The sequence below is a fragment of the Siphateles boraxobius genome, unplaced genomic scaffold (assembly GCF_051911475.1).
Source record: "Siphateles boraxobius isolate OS27281-9 unplaced genomic scaffold, OSU_SipBor_1 68, whole genome shotgun sequence".
Lineage (NCBI taxonomy): Eukaryota > Metazoa > Chordata > Actinopteri > Cypriniformes > Leuciscidae > Siphateles > Siphateles boraxobius.
In genome coordinates, this window is record NW_027509195.1 from 14981338 (window position 1) to 15003362 (window position 22025).

A 22025-nucleotide genomic window follows, 5' to 3' on the forward strand; every position below is an offset into this window, starting at 1 on the left:
GTTTTAAACTGAAAATTCATTTAAATGTTTTTAATTGTGTTTAAAGTGTACAAATAATATTTAAGGCCACTGTGGTAAAAACAAGACCTTAAGAACCAAATCAAACACAATGATAAGTTATATGTACCAATACTAGTTTAATGTATGTGTTTAGGAATTTAAAACCACCCTTCTTTACATTGAACATTATAGAATTTGCAGGTTATTAAATGTTTAGTGATGTGAAAATACATTTCCCTGTTATAAGCAAATGCATTTTGTCCTTGATAATACATTAATCAGAATGGAATGCAAAAACATACATGACTTTAACAACATAAAGCATTTTCCTAAATAGATTTTACAGTCATTTAAAAATGTTTGATAATGACCTGAAGACAGATCAGAAAATGTTGTGGTTACACTATAGTCATGACACACAATCATACACGGTTTACAAAAAATGTATCTTTAATTCAACTTAATGCATCAAAAGGGAAATAAATATTTCCCTGAAACTACTGGGCAAAAGAACGGCATTGTCTCTAAATAATTTAAGGCTTGTTTTTAGAGAAAATAAAATATATTCAGGACACAGTAGATGTATATTTAAGATGCTTTACAAAATTATTTACATGTCTGTACTGTATACATAATGAAAACAAAACTTTGTTGATGAATGAAAGCAAAAGTGCTGGCAGTATTCATTTGTGTAGTTTCATTTGACACCTTGAAAGAATCAAACTAGTAAAACAAAACCCGTAGAGACTTGGGGCCTCATTTATAAAGCGTGCGTACGCACAGATTTGATCTTCGAGTGTGTACGCTAAAATCCACGCCAACATTCATATATATAGAAACGGTCTTTGATATGGAAAAGTTCTTAGCGCTACGTCAGGGTCTGAGCAGACATCAGAGAACTCTTTTTGTCTAAATCACACGTATGCACATTTGAGAAATGATCGTAAGAGGACGATTTCTACGCAACATTTTATAAATGAGACTCCTGATCTCCAGGTTTTGACTCCAGTCTGTCTAGACTCTAGTCGGCACCCAACAGCACAATATTCATGGTCTCTGCTAGAAAGGCACTTCTGTCCCAGGTCAATCACAATCCTCCCTGTTCTCAGTCCTGGCTGAGGGGGCCTTTGACCAATCCCATCTCTTTGCGCACTACAGGTGCATGAATGCTGCAGTCTCGCGCCTCGCACACGCCAGGTATTCCTGCATCACCAGCCATGCCAGGCTGACCCACACGCCCAGGAAACCCACGAGGTCCTTGTGGGCCCTCAATGCCATCTTTAGGTTCTGCTTGATGGCCTGGCAGTCCTGTTTGGGGAAATACACCAGAGTTACTGTAACTACATCCAATCCACAGTTATTGAGGGAGATTTCAGACCTGTAGATCGATTAAGGAACAATGTTTCGGTTTACTTTTACAAGGCAACATTTCAAAGTGTACATACACCAATAAGCCAAAGCATTATGACCACCTGTCTAAAGCTGCTGGTCCTTAGTGTGCCAACAGAACAGAGCAGACTCGCCGAACCATGGATTCTACTAGACCTCTGAAGGTGTCCTGTGGTATCTGGCATTGACATTAGCAACAGATCGTTCAAGTCCCTTAAATTGTGAGGTGGAGCTGCAGTGGATCGTACTTGTTGCTTCAGCACATCCTAAATATGCTCAATCAGATTGAGATCTGGGGAATTTTGAGGCCAGGGCAACATCTTGAACTCATGTTCCTCAAGCCATTCCTGTACAATGTGGAAGGGTGAATTATTCTGCTGAAAGAGGCTTTTGCAATCAGGGAATACCATTGTCATAAAGGAGTGTACCTAAGTTAGCAACGTTCAGATAGGTGGCAAGTGTCAAAATGATTTCAAGAGCATCACACTTCACCCACCAACTGTCATCTTCCTGCATCTTGTCCAGTTCCAACACTTATGTACCCATTGTAGGGGTTTTCAACAGTGGACAGTGGTCATCCCTCGGACCGGTCTGCTGCTACTAAGCACCATATGCAACAGGGTGCGATGCACTGTGATGTAAAACATTCCTCCCATAAATTTTGTGACTTGTGCCACAGTAGACCTTCAGTCGGTTCAGACCAGACGGGATAGCCTTTGTTGCCCTCATGCATCAATGAGCCTTGGCCGCCCAACACCCTGTTGCCGGTTTGTGGTTTGTCCCTCTGGACCACTGTTGGTAAATTCTCAACACCGCTGACCGGGAGCAACCCGCAAGCCTTGCAGTTTCAGAGATCCTCTGACCCATTCTTCTGGCCATAACATTTTGGCCCTTGTTAAAGTCTCTCAGGTCTTTCCTCCAGTCCATTTCTCCTTACTCCATCACATTGACTATGAGAACTGATTGTTCGCTTACCATCAAATCAACCCAAGCCTTGACATGTCACTTTGTTAGGGTATGAAACACAACCAAAAGAACACCCAAACTGCTCCAGAGTTTTCAACAAAACCACTGACACTGGTTTTGCCCCCAGTTTGGTTAGTGTTTATGAACATATTAATCACACTCGAATCAACACCAATAGTTCTGAGATCCCCTGAACAAGGTGGCCTTATTTGATGCAGATCCTAGTAGGAGCCATATTCATATAAGCCTAAATTAACTGAACCAGGGGTGAAAACGCCTGTCTCCAAAACAAACCTTCTAAGTGAACCAGGTGAGAAAACTCCCCCAAATTACCTCTGAGGCCTTGGTGACCATCATGCCCAGGAAGACCTTTGCCAGCATCACCTCTCTGGCCTTTCTGACCTTTTGTACCTTTAGAAAAACACAGTGAGCTCATCTGTATGCATAAACAGCTTTTTTGTTAAGTTAAAACTTTTAATAGTGATGTTGGCACAGTACCTCTGTCCCCAGGAGCTCCTTTCTGGCCCTCTAGACCTTTCAAGCCTTGCGGGCCTCTTTCTCCTTTAGCACCTGCCTTTCCTGCTTTACCCTGAATGAAATACACTGTCTTAAAAAGTAAGAGTGATTTTATATGACAGGTTTGTGGCAACTGATATATCAGCTCACTGTTTTTCCTGAACTTCCTGGGGGTCCTGTGACACCTGGGGGTCCGATGAGAGTGCGGTTGTTGATGGGACAGCCCTGTACGCATTTGGCACGTATAGATGCAGCATACTGGGAGATCTGAGCAGTGACCACACTTTGACACAGCTGTAAGATCTGCTCATCCGTCAGTCCTGGACCCTGCACAGAGCGAGTTTTACAAATGTTTTCTGCGTTCTGGCCAAAAACTCTTTCATACACCCAAAATTAATTTATTTCTCATAATAATCATGATGATACTCACATGTTCACCTGGCTCTCCTTTCGGCCCACTCTGTCCTTTCCCTCCCAGGTCTCCGCTAGGTCCTCCTTCTCCTCTGGGACCTGGAAGACCTGGAGGTCCAATAGGACCAACAAGCCCATCGCGGCCGAAACGACCCTTCACTCCACGCTACACATAAAATTAAACTTTTACTTGTGATAAACAAAAGGATTTATTTGTACTGTTTATTACAATACATTGATCAAAAGTGACACTAAAAGTTTTTGAATTGTGACCAAAAAAAAAAAGATTTAAAATAAGTTCTATTATTTTGAACTTTCTATTCATCAAAGCATCCTGAAAAAAATTATAGGCTACTGTGTTCAACATTGATATAATAGGAAATGTTTCTTTAGCACCAAATCAGCATATTAGAATGATGTCTGAAGGATCATGTGACACTGAATACTGAAGTAAAAACCTGCATCCTTGTACGTCATGAGCTTGTGGACTACCATTGTTCCACGGCTCTGACGTAAAATAGTTTCACTCATGACAAACCTGGCCTTTGTCACCACGAGATCCAGCGCCTCCCTAAAACAATGACGAAATTGTGGTTAAAATAAAAAATAAAACTGGCTAGTGTAATGGAAACAGGAAGAGGAACTGTGTTGGCTGGCACCTTATCTCCTTTAGCACCCTTCCCTCCTTTTCGTCCTTGTGTCCCCTGAGAGAGTCATGAATTCAATAAAATCAATTCATATATCCAAATAGATCATTTTAATGGTGACACCATCATTTTATCTAATGCCTATAACAAGTTTGTGGCTAATATTATACTGATGTTAAATGCTTTTTATATTACCTTCTCACCATCTGGGCCTGTTTCCCCTTTGGCACCCTGTAGATCAGAACAGCAAAAAGCAAAACTAAGCATTTGATTAATAGACAGGTTAATCAATTAGAAACTAAAATTTGTTCCATACTGTGGGCCCAGGCAAGCCTTTTGGCCCGGGTTTCCCCGGTACTCCTGCATCCCCACTGTCTCCTTGTGGACCCTATGGAAAGAAAATAAAGAATTACAGGTCAGAAGTCAGATTGGATCATAACATAATTTTATGCAATTCATCTGAAGATCGGAGTCATCACACGCGTATGGGGACGAGTTTGTTGAGGATCAGTGCCGATCGCTGTCGTGTCGATGAGGCCTTCACAGGGGCAATAAAAAACGAGTAAACATTTATTGCCTTTTATGATGTAGACGAAACTACATGTTTACACTACGCTATGCATAGTACTGTACAGTCTCATTTCCTTTAGGGGCAACATTTAAGGGGAAATCCGGATCTGCGCCTTCACTGCAAAGTTAAAGGTAATGAAACTGCTGAAGCTAAAAATATAAACTAGTTTCACTTTCAGTCTGGGGCCTGTCTGGTGAATCCCCCACCATTCAGGGACATTCCCCTCTGGATTACTGTTAAACCAGCAGTAACAAGATAATCTAGCAGATTTCTGGTGATTTCCAACTTCCAACAATATGGTACTCCCACAGAATAATAATGTGGCTTTTGCTTTGAACTAGAATAGATCACATGTCAGTCAACAGATTAACCTTGTGTGGTTTCTGATTGTGTTACGTGCATTTTAAATATTTGAGAAGTGTAATATCGCCACAAAGGCCGAAATTCTCTCTTACCATACTTCCTACTCTTCCAGATGGCCCCCTCAAACCACGATCACCTTTCAAACCCTGAGGAAAAGAGGAAGACGGAAATTTACAAACTTTTTTGCAAACTCCAAATAATAAAAAAATATTCCTTATTCTTTACAAAGAAATGTCAAGTGGATTATGGAAACTGAATTGTGAAATTTTTAAGTAGAAAAATTAAATTGTATTTTCTATGTGTGTATATTGTATTTTCTCTTACCTTGGGTCCAAAAGACCCAGGCACCCCCTCAACTCCTGGAACACCCAAAGGACCCTGGAAGATATATTATTATTATTATTAGGAGCCAAGTACCGAAGGGGCTATTGTATCTGTTGGCGTTCTTCTTCATCTTCCGTTTCTTCTACTTCCGTTCTGGAAGCCTATATTATTTCTTAAATAATGTTTAAATTAACTTTATTATTATTTACATTTATTCATTTAGCAGACGCTTTTATCCAAAGCGACTTACAAATGAGAACAATAGAAGCAGTTAAACTAACATAGGACAACAATATGTAAGTGCTATAACCCCTCTCAGTTTAACTTTAGTGCATATTTTTTTTTTACATTGAATAGAAGAGACGAGAAAGTGTTAGTATTACTGAATCAAGTGCTGCCGAAAAAGATACGTCTTCAGCATTATTGTTGTTGTTATTACTTTTAAGTTGGCTACATTCTATTGTACAATAGTAATATTCTTTAAGCTAAACAAACTTTTATTTTGACAGTTTGTACAAAACTCCTATGAGTTTCAGTCAGAGTATATTATGAAATGCTCATTTAGTTCTCTCGGAGCAGCTCTGGATATGTTCATGTGTTCACGTCCTCATATAGTGAGTGAGACGTCAAACGCTTTAAACACCATGAGCGTCACACATAAGCTGTGTCCCAATGTGAAGGCTGCATCCTCGAAGGCCGTATTTGAAGGCCGATTGGCCGCATTTGAAGGCTGATTGCATCACAGCGGTGTGACGAAGCGTCACAGCGGGATGTCTCAAAAAAAATGCAGTCAAAGTCTAGTGTTGGTAATTTTGTTATGTGCTCATAAATATAAATGTCTATAACTCCTAAACGAAATGAGAAATTTTCTTCACATTTGACACGCTTCTGTATGAAGGCACTCTTGATGGCACTTTTATTGAACAAAACATGAAATTGGCTCTAACTACATAACGTTGGTCTGATTGACTTCAAAATTGACATGCAGTGTCTTTGTCTCAGTTGCTATCATAGTCCATTATGACATTGGTGTACCAATGTGAAAAACTTGGCTGTCATTTTAATTACAAAATTACAGATCCAAAGCTGTAACTGCAATGGTTTAGCATATTGATGTAGTTTACAAACGTATTGGCATATCATTATGAAACTTTATGAAACTCGTTATGTGTCTTAGGCACCATACCCTAAAAGTACTCAGAAATTTGGAATGCTATTATATTATAAGCAATTCTATCTCATTATAACTTAATGTATTTATGGGTTTTCAACCTTTTTTAGTTAAAATTGTCTCCATATGTCTTTATTTACTCATTTTTGCAGATGGTCTGCTGCTTGCTTCCTTGTTTGCTTCTGTTGTACTTGGCTGCTATAATTTCTATAATTGCTGCTTGCAGCTATATTTATTAATATTATATAGGACGTTTTTTTCCATATTGACAATGGCACTTGCATCAGTAACAGTTTGCTACTCACATCCTCTCCTGGCTCCCCATCACTTCCTGGCAAGCCACCTGTACCTTTAGCACCCTGAAAATGATAGCAGATGGAAAGAGAAAGTCACCTACTGTAATACCAAAAGTCAGTCACCAAATGCTGATTCAAGGAAAAGCTTTTAGTTGGAATTGTCAAATTATGAAGTGTTTACTTATAGAACATTGTGAGTATACAGACCTAGACAAGGACAATTCCACTGAGCTAATCACTCTCATATTTACTGTCTGATAACCATCATAAGCCTTTTTATGAAAACAAACCTTTGGTCCTGTCACCCCACGGTCTCCGGGAACTCCTGTATAACCCTTATAACATGATGAAAAATAGTGGTATATTGAAATTACAACAGGGATTTTTGTAAATGTGAGAAAGAGATAGGTTGTGAGTATTTTGTCACCAAGTAACCCTGCTCTCCACGGTCTCCTGAGAATCCAGGTGCTCCAATCTGACCCTGATGATGCAAAGAGGAAATGAAAGTTTAGTCAGCAGCAGTAATTATAGGTGTAATAAAGCATGTCAAACTAATGACTAGTCTATGATTTAGATATGCTCATAGGTCTTGGTATAAACCTTCTGTCCCTGTCGTCCCTCAGGACCCAGTTTTCCTGGTTTACCAATGGAACCCTGTTGAGAGATGGAGAGACTCAATACAAGTCTGGACAGATCAAAACTCAACTGGAAATGTATTAGTTGTGTTACACGAGAAGCTGACAAAAAAGATGGACTTGTCATATTAAATATCAATGTTTTTAAATCAGGGGTGCCGAACTCAGTTCCTGGAGAGCCACAGTCCTGTAGAGTTAAGTCCCAACTCTGCTCCATCACACATACCTGGGTTCAGGATCAGGGTTTGTGTACAACAGTATAACATGACAGACTGCAAGGCCCTACTGTGTTTGCTTGAAAGGTCATGTCAACTACCCACATATAGTTCCACAGTTGATATATCAATTGCAAAAAAATAGTTAAGAAAAATAAAACCATAGATAAACAAACGGAACGAAAAAACTCCCTCCTCACGCCCCATGGGAAATGAAACTTGTGACATATGACATTTAACCAGAATAGGGAAGCACATAAATTTGACTATCAACAGCATATAAAAATAAGTTTACTTAGACATGTAGCATAACACTTTTGAAGGGACTGTCCCCCTAGAGCAGTGGTGCACTTTTTACAAAGACAAAGTTTTTCTAACCCTATTAAATGTAGCATGTTTTGTCAAATTCTGAAATTTTATTATTTAATTATTAATATAATAAATAAAAGCAATAAATTAAGCTAAATCAATTATTTAAATCAAATTAAGTGCCAACTTTTCACTGCATTTACACAGTGTTTAATGCCCTTAAGTAGGGCACTATTTGAGAGGACAGCCATTTGTAGAGGTGTCTGAAACCATAGTGGATGTTATCAAGGGCACTCAATCAATTCCACAATGCACCGCAATAACGAGTGTCTATATATGCTCAACGACCAAAGAATACCCCCAAAGCACTTAGAGAGTTGCGTGCCGAATGAATTCTCGCATCTGACTAGAAGATGGCATCTGCAGCTTAATCATCCATCCATTTTCCATACCGCTGGTCCAATGTGGCTACAGCGCAACATCATGCTGTGACGATCGGCAGCTGTAGTGCCCTCGAGAGCCACTGGAGGGCACTCTCTCATTGTGTTATGTTTTTCCCCATGGACTCATTATGTTATTATGTTCAGCTGTGTTTCGTTATTGAGTTCCTGATTTAAACCTGTGTTTCTCCTCTGTCCTTGGCGAAGTCTTGTTTCACTGTTGTGTACATCTCCGAGCGTTTCCTAGTTTTCCTAGTCTAGTCTGTTCCTGTCTGTGTATTTGACCCATTGCCTGTTTGACTACCCTGTGAATAAACTCACGCTGCGTTTGGATCTAACCTTGTCTGGTTGCTCATGACAGAAGACTTCGCCACACCAGATCCAGCAGCATGTCAGCCTTGTATGCCTCCCAGTCAGCCGCCGTACACCAGGATGAACTGGATCAACTCACCGCGTCGTTGGAGAGGTTGGCCAAGATGGTTCGCGGTCTTCGTGTTTCCCCACCGGGACCATCGCAGAATCAACCCGTCTCCACAGTTGTTGGCCCAGGACCGATCCCGATGTCATGCCAAGCTCTCCCGGTAAAATCCAACAGCGAGGTATTTCGACGAGCTCACACAGCGATTCCGAGCACAGATACGGGTGCTGAGATAATGCAACTTCATCAGGAGGATCGTTCTCTCGAATGGTATGTGGCGGAGTTTTATGAACTTTCTCATCATACGTGTATGAACAACGTTTTTCTAACGAACCTGTTCCGCGGAGGGTTGTCTGAACCGCTTCGCTCATTGATGCCCAACCCAGAGCCTCACAGCACTTTAAGGCGGTATATTAACACGGCTCTTCTACTGAGTGGTTCGGCTCTCACTGTGGGTGAGCTTGCCCCGCTGGTCCCGTCCAGTCCAGCCGAACCAGCACGTCACGTCAGCCCCGCCGAACCCGCGGCCGCGCTTCTCGACTTCTCTTCCGAGCCCGCACTCCACGTCAGCCCTAACGAACCTGAGCTTCACGTGAGCCGTCCCGAGTCAAGTGAACCGAGTCCCGAGTCAAGTGAACCGAGTCCCGAGTCAAGTGAACCGAGTCCCGAGTCAAGTGAACCGAGTCCCGAGTCAAGTGAACCGAGTCCCGAGTCAAGTGAACCGAGTCCCGAGTCAAGTGAACCGAGTCCCGAGTCAAGTGAACCGAGTAGTGAGTCAAGTGCCGAGTCAAGTGAGTCAAGTGCCGAGTCAAGTGAGTCAACTGCCGAGTCAAGTGCCGCCGATTCAAGTGAGTCAAGTGCCGCCGATTCAAGTGAGTCAAGTGCCGCCGAGTCAAGTGAGTCAAGTGCAAGTGAGTCTAGTGCCGCCGAGTCAAGTGAGTCAAGTGCCGCCGAGTCAAGTGAGTCAAGCGGCGAGTCAAGCGGCGAGTCAAGCGGCGAGTCAAGCGGCGAGTCAAGCGGCGAGTCAAGCGGCGAGTCAAGCGGCGAGTCAAGCGGCGAGTCAAGCGGCGAGTCAAGCGGCGAGTCAAGCGGCGAGTCAAGCGGCGAGTCAAGCGGCGAGTCAAGCGGCGAGTCAAGCGGCGAGTCAAGCGGCGAGTCAAGCGGCGAGTCAAGCGGCGAGTCAAGCGGCGAGTCAAGCGGCGAGTCAAGCGGCGAGTCAAGCGGCGAGTCAAGCGGCGAGTCAAGCGGCGAGTCAAGCGGCGAGTCAAGCGGCGAGTCAAGCGGCGAGTCAAGCGGCGAGTCAAGAGCCGAGTCAAATGCGTCCAGTGCTGAATCAAACCAAGCGAGTGAATCTAGCCAAGTGAAGGTATCTAGCCCAGTGACTCGCCGTCGCAGGAGGAGGACTCGTTCAGCTCGCCAGGCTCCGGTGAGCGTAACCAGACTCCTCGCCCTGCCGGCCCCGCCTCTGCGCCTCGCCCTGCCTGCGCCCTTTAAGCTCCGGGAGACCTTTCCTAAACCCGTGGATTTCCCCAAGTATTTTTTGGGGGGGGGCCAGGGGTCCGGTGAGGAGACCATGAGGGCTGTGCCGCCATGGTCGTCTGCAGGGGCTTCACCACCCTGGCCTTCGCCTCGTCTTGCTCCGCCCTGGCCTCCGCCTCGTCTTGCTCCGCCCTGGCTGCCTGTTCAGTCAGGTCCACCCACGCTCCACGGCCCAGGCCCGCCTTGTCTATGTCCAGGGTCCGTTCCCCTGCATGGGCCTGGCCCTCCATCCCAGCCCCCGTTGACCTCCCCCCGGAGCTCTTAGGAGCGTCTGGAAGCCGCTCATTAGAGGGGGGGTTATGTGACGATCGGCAGCTGTAGTGCCCTCGAGAGCCACTGGAGGGCACTCTCTCATTGTGTTATGTTTTTCCCCATGGACTCATTATGTTATTATGTTCAGCTGTGTTTCGTTATTGAGTTCCTGATTTAAACCTGTGTTTCTCCTCTGTCCTTGGCGAAGTCTTGTTTCACTGTTGTGTACATCTCCGAGCGTTTCCTAGTTTTCCTAGTCTAGTCTGTTCCTGTCTGTGTATTTGACCCATTGCCTGTTTGACTACCCTGTGAATAAACTCACGCTGCGTTTGGATCTAACCTTGTCTGGTTGCTCATGACACATGCAGGTATAATTTCCTTTTTAATTGATTATTAAATTGTTTAATTAAGGTTTATACATAGTTTGTTCAAGATAAATCTTTTCATCTTACTACTGGAGCTGCCAGTTTGCTAAGTTTTAATTGAGTATTAAACAGCAAGTAGAAACTTTGCAAAAGTGGCAACCCTTCCGGCACACTATTCCTAGTCCAAATTCACTCACTCGTTTTCATTCACTCCTTCAAGTGAACTATATTAGTGAACTAATGTAGGGAATAGGGAATGAGGGTGTATAGGGGGCGATTTCAGACACAGCCACTGTCTTAATGAGTAAGTCATCGAGTCATTCAGTCAGTAATGAAGCAAGTGGCTATATTTATGAATGGGTCATTGAATCATTGACCCGATTCATTCAAACCCGCATATTCATTCTCTAATGAAACACCGCTGTGTGTTGGAGATTGTGGTAGAGATTTTAAACTGAATATTAAATTAACCATGTTTTTAACATCTAACCATAAAGATATGAATTATACTAACATCTTGTGATAAGTTCTAACACTTCCTTTGGTCCTATGTCTGAAGATGACTAAAACTTCCATTCCTGATTCTAACAGTAAATCTAAATTGAGCTTACTTCCTTTTTTCTTCTAGGATGTAGCAGACAAACTCTAACCTCCTAACTTTTGACTTAATATAACTTTGGTCAAAGGAACTTTGAAATTAGACTATATTGTGGAATGATTGATCAAAATATTAACCCCTCACAATGTTTTTGATGATACGGGATATTTTTGCTGATGTTACTAACAAAGGGTAATGAAAGGGGGGACTTGCTTTGACAATGTAACCAATCGAGATGATTAATAGCGTAACATGCTAGTCTGGATGATTCTGTTTTGAGATGTCTGGGTTTGAGAACTTTTGGTGATGTATCATGTTAAAAAAATTGTTGTATTAGTGTTCACTGGTGAGATTCTCAATGGGATTTGTCAGAGATCCACCGGCCTTGCTTCTTCTTGGGAGATTCTCTGAGAACTGCTCGAGAACCCTCCTGGCCGTAATTAAAAGCATTTAAAGGATATTTGCTGGAGCCTGTCTGTTATTTTCAGCTGCGCAGCAGGTTAGTTTAGGGTAAGTTAGAAAACAAGTTAGAATACAATGTAAACTCGGCTGTAGTCGACTGTAGACTCGCTGGAGTAGGACAATGTAAACTCGGCTGTAGTCGACTGTAGACTCGCTGAAATATAGGCTTAGGTAAAAGGCTGTAGTAGACGGTAGACTCGCCGAAGTGTAAGTTAGAGTAGTTAGGTTTAGGGAAAAATCTACAACAAGATGCACAAAGGTTCTGCTGTGGCTTTCATTGGAACTATTATTTCATTGCAAAATAGAGCAAACAATACTGTTTACACTGTATGTCACTTAATATTACATTTTTGTTTGTTGAAATGTATACAATCAATGTCACATTTGCAATTGTGAGGATATTTGGGAAAAAATGCATTTATGCTTGTATAATATATTATCAACATTATAAAAACAAGAATTCACACAGGTATGTTTTTCTATCGAAAAGAGCCTGAGTCTTAAAGGTATTGTAGTTGGAAATCCCCAAAAATACTTTTTTCCAAATTTTTTCAAACTGTCTTTATATATCAATGCATAATTAAAATGTTAGTACTCTGGAAAAGAAATTATAAAAATCGAGTGTCTGTAGTTCTCTCAGGACTGTAATAAACACAGCTTATTATTACATTAGGGACGAAATAAATGATTGGCTGGGGCTACTGTCACTCTCCCTCGCTACCATGGATACCACCTCTGCTGATACAGGAGCAGCCCAAATGCGCGCACCTGTTTGAAGAGGCACGGAAGCTAGTAATAACAATTATGGCAGAGAAAGGACAGTCAAAATTCTCAGTAACGTTACCTGCATATAGAGGCAGCGAAGTCAAACAAGTTAAAAAAAGGAAGACTATGAACGAAAAGTCTTTGGATAAGTAAAGAAATCATACGAGAGTCAATATCGGCGTGGCTTTCCAGCGGTGGCGACTACTGAGGGATCTCAAGGGGCTGAAAAGTGACTCCATGATGGCTTTATTTCTGCTGGACAGGTAATCTTGCTGTTTTCATTTTGATGGCATTTATTTTTTCATGAAGCATGTATCACTAGCACACGTAGCTACCTAATATATACCTAACGTTACGTAGCATAACTAACGTTACACTGGGTTAGCTATGACAGTGTAACTTTGGTGTCGACTGGTATAACGTTAGGCTACTGTTAGTGAGCCAGGGTTGAGACGATAAATAAGCAATAGGCCTATTTGCAGTTGAAAGCTGTTTTGTTTAATTTCGTCAAATTTAGGTTAAAAAGTTTAGGGGATCTATTTTTATACCTAGCTTTACCCTCTGCCTAAACTTTGTTCCTATTTTCACCGTGAACTCTACCTGCTCCGTTTTTTTCACGTTTGGTTTGTTTTTATATGCTCTACATATGTTTACCTATGTCTTTTTGTTGAATCTGTATGTGCTATACAATATATGTTGTGTGTGTGTCAGTGTGTGTTATATTATCTTGGGTCTGCAATGCAGTTGTGAGAAAATGTTTGAGTGTATGCTAGGCTACTCAGTTTATCTGTAAATAATCTTATGTTATGAATCTTACAAATTCACCTTCATCACAGTGTAACTGATAGTAACGGCAAACGTGTATCAATGAAGCTATTTATAGCTTTGCCTTATATTGAGTTTGATTCCGTTACGAGCTAGTAAAATATTTTAAACTTTACCAGTATCGATATGCGAGCTTGATAGGGAGTACTAACAGCCATGTTAATTGTTTATATTCATACTGATAAAGTTAGTTATTTTATTACTTGTGATTCTGACATGATGTCACTACATCTGGTAAAGCTGGTAAACGCGTCCGACTCTTCCAGCTGAGCGAACGGCCGGGATCGCGCGTTCATTTGTTTTGGGGGCGTGGCTTTGGAAGGAGCCGAGAAGGGAGGGGGTGGGAGGTAATGGAATAATGAGCTGTGTTTATTGCAGTCCTGAGAGGACTACAGACACTCGATTTTTATAATTTCTTTTCCAGAGTACTTACATTTTAATTATGCATTGATATATAAAGACAGTTTAAACAAATTTGGACAAAAAGTATTTTTGTGGATTTCTACCTACAATACCTTTAAAGTTAAGTTAAGCAAAATATGAGGTAATTTGACTGGATGTCATGTATTTGACCTTTTACGGTACTACCATTTACCCACTTTTACACTAGATGTGGCATTTTTCCTGTTAGAAATACATGCTTGGTTTTCATTTTTAAGATTTGGCAGAATTAAATGAATGGAAAAACTCAGCATTTTGTTTGCGTACCCCCTCTTGTCACCTCACGTACCCTAGTTTTGAAACGACTGCCCTGAGCAACTTTCATTTCCGATTCATTTTTCTTTCATTTACTTTTATTTTTAGCTTGAAATCATGATCAAATAATCAAAATAAATAAATACAAAAAGTGAAAAATTGTAAATATGCTAATCTTTCTGCAGAGTTCTGAAGATGCAAATTTCATGTGGACCTGTTGACATACTTCTTACAGGCCTTGAACCAGCAACATTCTGCTCACCTTCTGGTCACTACATTTCAGCAAGTACACCAAATAACATTTGTAAAAGAGTGAAGTGACCTACCTTAACACCTTTACCTCCTGGTTTTCCAGATTTACCTTTTGGGCCAACAGGACCCTGTAGTCAGTAAGCAAAATATAATCTGATTAATTTCATAGAGAAATCTGGGATTTGGTTAGGAATCTAATATATATATATACAAGATGTGTTAGCTTTGTGCTAGCTGTGCTTTGACTTAAAGGTGCAGTGTGTGATTTTTAATCTGCATCTAGTGGTGAGGTTACGAATTGCAACCAACAAAAGTTACGGTGGCCGACAGGAAAATATGTCATCGTCTGAGACAGCAGAGAGTAGCCAGTTTAGCAATGAGGTTTCTTTACAAGGATAAATTAAGAAATTATGTTTACTTAATTATTCAGTAAAACTGCTCATTCTAAGGTAATAAAAACATAACGGTTCATTATGCAAGGTCTTTATACACCACTGAAAACATAGTTATGGATCTTATATTGCATTTCTGTCAATAGATTCTCAGAAATATTACACAATGCACTTTTAAAAAATGGAGGGCTAGACATCTCAGCTGTGTGATCTCCCTATATATTCAGATGTTATCATTATAACTATCAGCTATGTGATGATCACTGACTGAAATGCAAAATATTTAAGTAATCTGGAGAGGAAACCCTGCTGTGATGTGTTACTAAGGATGCTATGTTGCTCACAGTCCTTCCAGAGAGACCCACTCCTCCACGAGGACCCTCTATTCCGAAATTACCCTGGAAGGCACAAATAAACTCAATTTCAATCACAAGTTATAATATTTAAATAATATAATAATGTCTGTAACAACTACATGAAATAAGAATTTATATAAGAATAAAAAAGCTAACCTAACTTGGCCTAACTTGAACATAAATAATATTAAATTGCATTTAATATCATTCTGGATAAACCTTGTATGCATATAATATAACAGTATAGCTCTGCTATATAACCAAGAATTATAACTCTTTTCCACTCATGACCTTAAGCTTTTTTTTAAGTGAGATCTAATAAATGTTCTATCTAACACTTTTTAGTTTACTTTACTTGTCTTAATTGTAAAAATCTAGCATAGAATAACTACTACTATTGATGGGGTAAATATAATTAAATATTGCATTAATGCCCCTCTTGTGGCATCAATGCAAAAAACAACAATGGTGATAATTAGATTAATTTTGATAAGATTCTGAACATTAGAAAACAGTTTTATTTGCTGTCTTTGTTGTGCTAATTCAGACAACAAAGACAGCCAATTAAATGTTCAAATTAAGCCAGAAAATCAAATCAATTAAGCCTGTGGTGAAAATCAAGCTTTTAATGTTGTTTATATTTCTATGTGGTGTTTTTAATATGCTCACAAGTCAACACTATTGCTGAATATTTTCTCAATTACATTTTTCAAGGTACCTAAAGTTGTAGTAAGCTTTATCAACTCAAAAATGATGAAATAATTTGCTTCTGAAATTTGAGACAATGTATTTCCAAAGGTTTTCTAAGTAATTTCAACATTCCTTTTTACAGTGCATTACCTTGAATCCAGATAGTCCAGTTTCACCTGGGTCCCCTGGTAACCCGGGAAGGCCCTATGAAGAAGAGCAAGAAAACTACATTTTAGAGACTCTTCTGTAATTAGCAAGTAAACACAAAATAATGTAGGTAATGGTAAAGTTTTCCAAAAGTCTTGGCTCACAATTGCACCAAAGAAACCAGATGCACCATCCTCTCCATCAGGCCCAGAGTCACCCTAAACATACGGCAAATAACATTAAGGTGAGCCAGTTCTTTGAAAACCTTGTGGTATGAACAGGATGCAGATTCAACAAGTGTTCCCTATGTTACTCACCTCAGGACCAGTGTCTCCTCCTCTTCCTCTTACTCCTTTGGTTCCTTTGTAACCCTAATAAGATGACATCCAGTTTGGTCGCTTACATTTTTCACTAGTTACACAACTCTACAAACATTACAATCTGATGTTTTGCCCTTACCTCCCTTCCTTGGACCCCAGGTAACCCCTGTTTGCCTTGAAGACCCCTAGAACCCTATAAGCAAACATAATCAAATTGAAGAATGCATAATACTTTAAAAGACAGTGAACTATAACATTTAAAGGCATGGCAATAATCAACCTTGGGTCCAGCAAAGCCTCCAAATCCTGGCTCTCCTGCTTCACAGTCGCATTCGGTGGGTCTCTCCTGCCCCAGCTCAGCGTCTCCTCCATATGGCACCTGTGTTATTAAGGTTTTATCCTCTTTGGCATAATCAAAAGATTCCACGACTGTGGCATACGGGTATGTTTCCTCAGTGATCATGGTGACCACGGTGGCTGCAGGCGCATAGGGGTCGAAGCCAGATGCCGAGTGCTCACCTTCATTGCTGCGTTTGGATTCTGCAGGATACTTAACTGAGGAAGCAGAAGTAACATTTAACAGATGTACTGCTCACTTAATACTATCATTAACTAATGGACCTTAATGTAAAGTGTTACCATTATATATGGTACAGTATATTATTGATATAATACACTCTAAAAAAATGCTGGGTTGTTTCAACCCATGTTTTGGTCAAATATAATATAGTATAATATAATATAATATAAGATGATATAATATAATATAAGATGATATAATATAATATAATATAATATTTCAGAATACAAAACATTTCATTGTTGAAATTGTAGATTAACTACAAGAGAAAAATGTATATGTAAATGAAAGAGAAAAATGTGTGTATAAATGTGAGAATCTATTGTGGCAATGTCCAAGTATATGTTGCTAAAGAAAAAGACAAATTATTTATAATAAATTATATTGTATTTTTTATTTAAATTATATTTATATTGCATAAAGTAAATGAAGTATATATTTCTTTGCCTTAAATAACATTACAACTATGATGTACCAGTTTGAGAGATTTGTGAATTGTGACCAATTATGAAATGTATTGTTTTTAATAAATTTTTATTTTATTGCAACACCAGTAATTTATGTTCAACTTACAGAAGAGGGTTGAACGTTGTTGAAACGTGAATATCAAAATAAAAATAGGAAATACAGCACAGCTAAGGGTGTGTTTGTTTTTAGTAGTATGAACAGTAATATCTTATTTACCACTGTCAGTGTATCCAGAATGTCCGTCATATCGATCGACTAAGGAGCCTTCATACACGTGTTCTTCTCCTGTGATTGTAAAAGAGAGAGAAAATAATCTGCCATTTTAATGTTTTATTGGCTATTTATACATAGTTATACAGATGTAAGCATGTTGGTGGTGATGTTGTCTCACCTGATTGTAAACCAGAATAATCTTGCTGGGCCTGAGTGTGCAGGACACACCACAGGAACACAGCCAATACCTGACAATACACCAACAAATCAAACAAATGCATAGGAACAGGTTACAGTAAAACATCATGGTGGCTAATCTAAATACGTCAAAGTTGATATAATATTATTTATTGAAAAAATATAATAACAATGTATTAAATGTAGTGTTTCAAAATGATTTACAAACTTCATTAGAAATGCTGATGATCTATTTACATATAGAACAATTATCTGTCTTTTAGTTGTAATTTTACCAACTGGGCCAGTGCAAGGAGATTTCCCCTTGGTAATGTGGTTTCACAAAACGTTCCTTCCTTAAAGGGATAGTTCACCCAAAAATGAAAATTCTGTCAGTATTTACTAACCCTCATGTTGTTCCAACCCCGTAAGACCTTCGTTCATCTTCGGAACACGAATTGAAATCTGAGAGCTGGATCACGCCTCAATACTAGTCCATAGGCTTCTTGAGAGATTGAAACTTGCCGGCCTCGAAAAGTTATTAAAGACATCGTTTAAATAATCCAAGTGACTACAGAGGCTCAATATTAAGTTTATCAAGCGACGAGAATACTTTTTTTGCGCAAAAACAAACATAAATAACGACTTTATTTCAACTATTCATTTCCTTCTCTTTAGGCCTCTAGTCAGTTAAACTAGTGTAATTGCGTAGAGCTACATCATACGTAGGCTCACAATTGGCCGACGCTGGTCATGTGGGTGATGCGTGTGACGTACAACAACAGATCATACGCTGTTAAACTAGTAACCTGACTCGAGGCCCAGAGAGAAGGAAATGAATAGTTGAAATAAAGTCGTTATTTTGGGGGGGTTTTGCGCTCAAAAAGTATTCTAGCCGTTTGATAAACTTAAGGTTGAGCCACTGTAGTCACTTGGACTATTTTAACGATGTCTTTAATAACTTTTCGAGGCCGGCAAGTTCAATCCCTGAAGAAGCCAATGGACTAGTATGGAGGCGTGATCCAGCTCTCATATTTCATCAAAAATATCTTAATTCGTGTTCCGAAGATGAACGAAGGTCTTACAGGGTTGGAACAACATGAGGGTGGGTAAATACTGACACATTTTTGGGTGAACTATCCTTTTAAACTGGGGGTTTTCATTGCCACTATCACCTTATTTACAAGTACTGTTTCCACTTTGCTAATAGGAATTTTAATTTACATTACTTCGGTTCACTTTTGTCTTTTTGCTGGAACAAATGAATATATGCAGTAACTGAAGCTGATCTTTTTTTTAAAGGCCTCTGCTTAAATTAACCCTCTTCCTGTTTTGCACTACCTCATGTGATTAGCTCAAATGTCACTAATGAGGTCATGGAACATGATTAAAAATAATAAATAATAGTTATAATAAATTATTTTAAATAAATCAAGACCAACTTATCAACTACGCATAGAAAAAACAAAATAGTTATCAGTTGTTTAAAATTACACCAAAATATTTTTTCTTATCTTTTTTCCAAATAATCGTAGTAATTAAACAATGCAGACAGAATTGTTTACAAAAAAAAAATGAAGGAAAATGGCTATAGATAGATGTGAGATTCCTCAAATAAAATGATGTTGTATATTTTAACTCCCTCTAGTGGTCATTGTTAAACAGAGTAGCACGTTCAAAACTCCCTAGAAAATCACCTCACAAAAATAGCAAAGAAGTACAGACATGAAATTGATATCTAGATTTGTATCACATGTTAGACCTGTCAGTATCAGTTTAAAATGTATTTTTGTCAGTTGCATGCTCAACTAATAGCTGTTTATAGAGTAAAATATTTAGCCAAGAACATACAGCACATGTAAATGTAAAATTGATGGTCTGTGTGTGATTTCAATCAGGTCCTCTAGAATACTGCTCTCACATTCCAGACTAGATTGTTGAAAGGTCCGTTTTCTTTTCATCTATAGGCTACAGTCTCTCTCTCTCTCTATCTCGGCCTCTCTCTCTCTGCAGTACTGCATGCTCATCTCAAGGCATACTGTATACAGCATGTGACCTTTGACCTTTCCAACAAATACAAAATGCTTATGTAAAGAGTTGACTGACTTTTTTCAGGTCACTTGTTAAATGCCAGATAGCCAACAAGACTAAGTTACAGGCAAAATTGGAGAGTTTATAGCATAATTATACACATTTTAAAAGTTTGGTTTTCAGTTTATTTATTTTTTTATTCAGCAAGGACTCATGAAATTGATCAAAATGAACTGTAAATATATATTTAATATTCCAAAATATTTTTTTAAATAATATTTTTTAATAAATTATGTTCTTTTTAACCTTCTAGTCATCAAATAATCCTGAAAAAAGCAATATCCTATTAAGCTGCACAACTGTTTTCAACATTGATAATGATAAAAAAATAAAATAAAATAATTTCTGGACCACCAAATTAGCATATTAGAATGGATTCTTTTGAATGGCAGTGTATATTCAACTCATATGATCACCCATAGACTAAATGCATTTTTTTTTCTCTTACAGAAAAAAAGTCTCATCATGCATTTTCGGTCTAATTTGCATATCGGTCTAATTTCTTCTAATTCTCCAAAACCTGAAAGAGTGACGTAGCAGAGCTAATGGCTCATATGGCTGAAACACTGGGTTCCTCACCAACCCACAGGCCCTCTGGGACAGTGAGGTGCTGTACGAGTAGTACACACACGTTTTCATCAGCCCCACAAGCTTAAAACCTGGAACTGGCCTTTAACTACTACTACATAATTTTATTAAAATCAGAGTATTAATGTAACATGATTTATACTAGTCTAATTGGCCATTTAACCAAAATAATAGGTTGTTCCTGGCACACATTAAGGAATATAAAACAAACTATACATTCGTTAAAGACCCATAAAAGCATGTCAAACTATTTCTATAGCCTGTGATATCTCCTTTCACTTGATACCATTTGACAGATTTAGATAAACATAAGCACACTATGCCTGATAGTTAGATTATAACAAAAAACTTAAAATGAACTTATCAACAGTCAATAGGATGAAAGCGTCGTCAAAATGAATTCCCCTCAGCGACCCACAATTTGTTTGCTTTTTCTAAAACGGTCCTTGAAACCAACCAATATGAACCTGACAACAAAACTACCAATCCATATGATCTGAATAAGCATAAAGAAAGCTTATGTGAAATCTGCTTTGCATATCTCAAACGAGTATGTTTTCATTATGAATTCCCCCAACACTTTAGTAACCCATCCTGCATCTTACCTTCACCCTGGAGGCTCCCATGGTTTCCAGGTGCTTTACGGACACGGAGCTCTGATACCTTGGATTAGCCCAGTCGAGGGGTTTTTAGAGAACGCAGAGAGCACTGTTTCAGTGAGGAGCTGAAGTTGTCCTCACAGCATTCTCCCTCCTTGCATGCGATGCTGAGACAGAAGAACAGACCGGCTGGTCCCTCACCAGAATCTCCCAGGCTCCCAACTCTCCTCATCTGGGTGAGAAATACCTGAGCCTTCCCCAAACAAACACACTCCTCCACGACACAGAGAGTAGTGAGGAATAAAGACACTGTAAAAAGAATACTCCTATCAGAGACATCACTATTCTTTACTGTATGACATTAATTATTCAGAATTTATTACATTCAAATTTTTATGTAGTATACATGGTTCACTACTATAATCAGTAAAGCTGAATTGCAAGATGTGACTGTGATTTTCAATGAACTTTTGACCTCATTGGAAAAAGGTGCCATTAATGTAACCGATTTCTCAAAATCCATATCAGGTGGTTATTCTCTCTCTTAGCAATAGAAAGGGGGGCTGGAAATATCCAATGAACAGCTAAAGGCTGAATAAAAGGCAGGTTATAACAAATTATGAAGATCGTGTGCACCAACTTAGTAAAAATGCAGAGCTCTCTTGAATTACACATCTACATCACTCTCATTTTTATATTCATCAAAGAATCCTAAAAAACATGCATCACAGTTACCACAAAAATATTAAGGTTTCTTGAGCACCAAATCAGCATATTCAAATCATTTCTGAAGGATGGCGTGAAACTAAAGACTGGAGTAATAGATTTGCCATCACAGGAATAAATGACATTTTAAAATATATTAAAAGAGAAATTTAAATTGTAATAATATTTTACAATATTACGGTTTAACTGGATTTAAAAAAAATCTAATTAAAGCAGCATTGGTGAACGAGATTTCTTTTAAATTTTTTTTAAT

At 39.2% G+C, this 22025-nt stretch overlaps 1 protein-coding gene across 1 annotated transcript; it reads right to left on the reverse strand.

Annotated features, from left to right (window-relative positions):
- Positions 1 to 115: 115 nt before the first annotated feature.
- LOC143722544 (uncharacterized) lies at positions 116 to 21278 on the reverse strand. The gene is made up of 25 exons (XM_077213925.1): positions 21188 to 21278; positions 17770 to 17839; positions 17595 to 17692; positions 16611 to 16885; positions 16470 to 16523; positions 16328 to 16381; positions 16175 to 16228; positions 16014 to 16067; positions 15162 to 15215; positions 14500 to 14553; positions 7255 to 7308; positions 7082 to 7135; positions 6945 to 6989; positions 6664 to 6717; positions 5188 to 5241; positions 4956 to 5009; positions 4246 to 4317; positions 4125 to 4160; positions 3942 to 3986; positions 3821 to 3853; positions 3302 to 3448; positions 3022 to 3198; positions 2854 to 2944; positions 2689 to 2766; positions 116 to 1308 (listed from the first exon to the last, which is right to left on the reverse strand). Exons 1-25 carry the CDS (start codon positions 21276 to 21278, stop codon positions 1106 to 1108), a joined length of 2055 nt encoding a protein of 684 aa, XP_077070040.1. The 3' UTR covers positions 116 to 1105.
- Between the last annotated feature and the right edge of the window lie 747 nt (positions 21279 to 22025).

Excerpts from the sequence above, each read along its gene's own strand:
- LOC143722544 (XM_077213925.1), bottom strand. The coding sequence starts at position 21,278 with ATGAGGAGAGTTGGGAGCCTGGGAGATTCTGGTGAGGGACCAGCCGGT. Across the intron at positions 16,229-16,327 it reads GAGGAGACACTGGTCCTGAG|GGTGACTCTGGGCCTGATGG; the intron begins GTGAGTAACATA and ends CCGTATGTTTAG. Across the intron at positions 6,990-7,081 it reads GTGGAGAGCAGGGTTACTTG|GGTTATACAGGAGTTCCCGG; the intron begins GTGACAAAATAC and ends TCATGTTATAAG.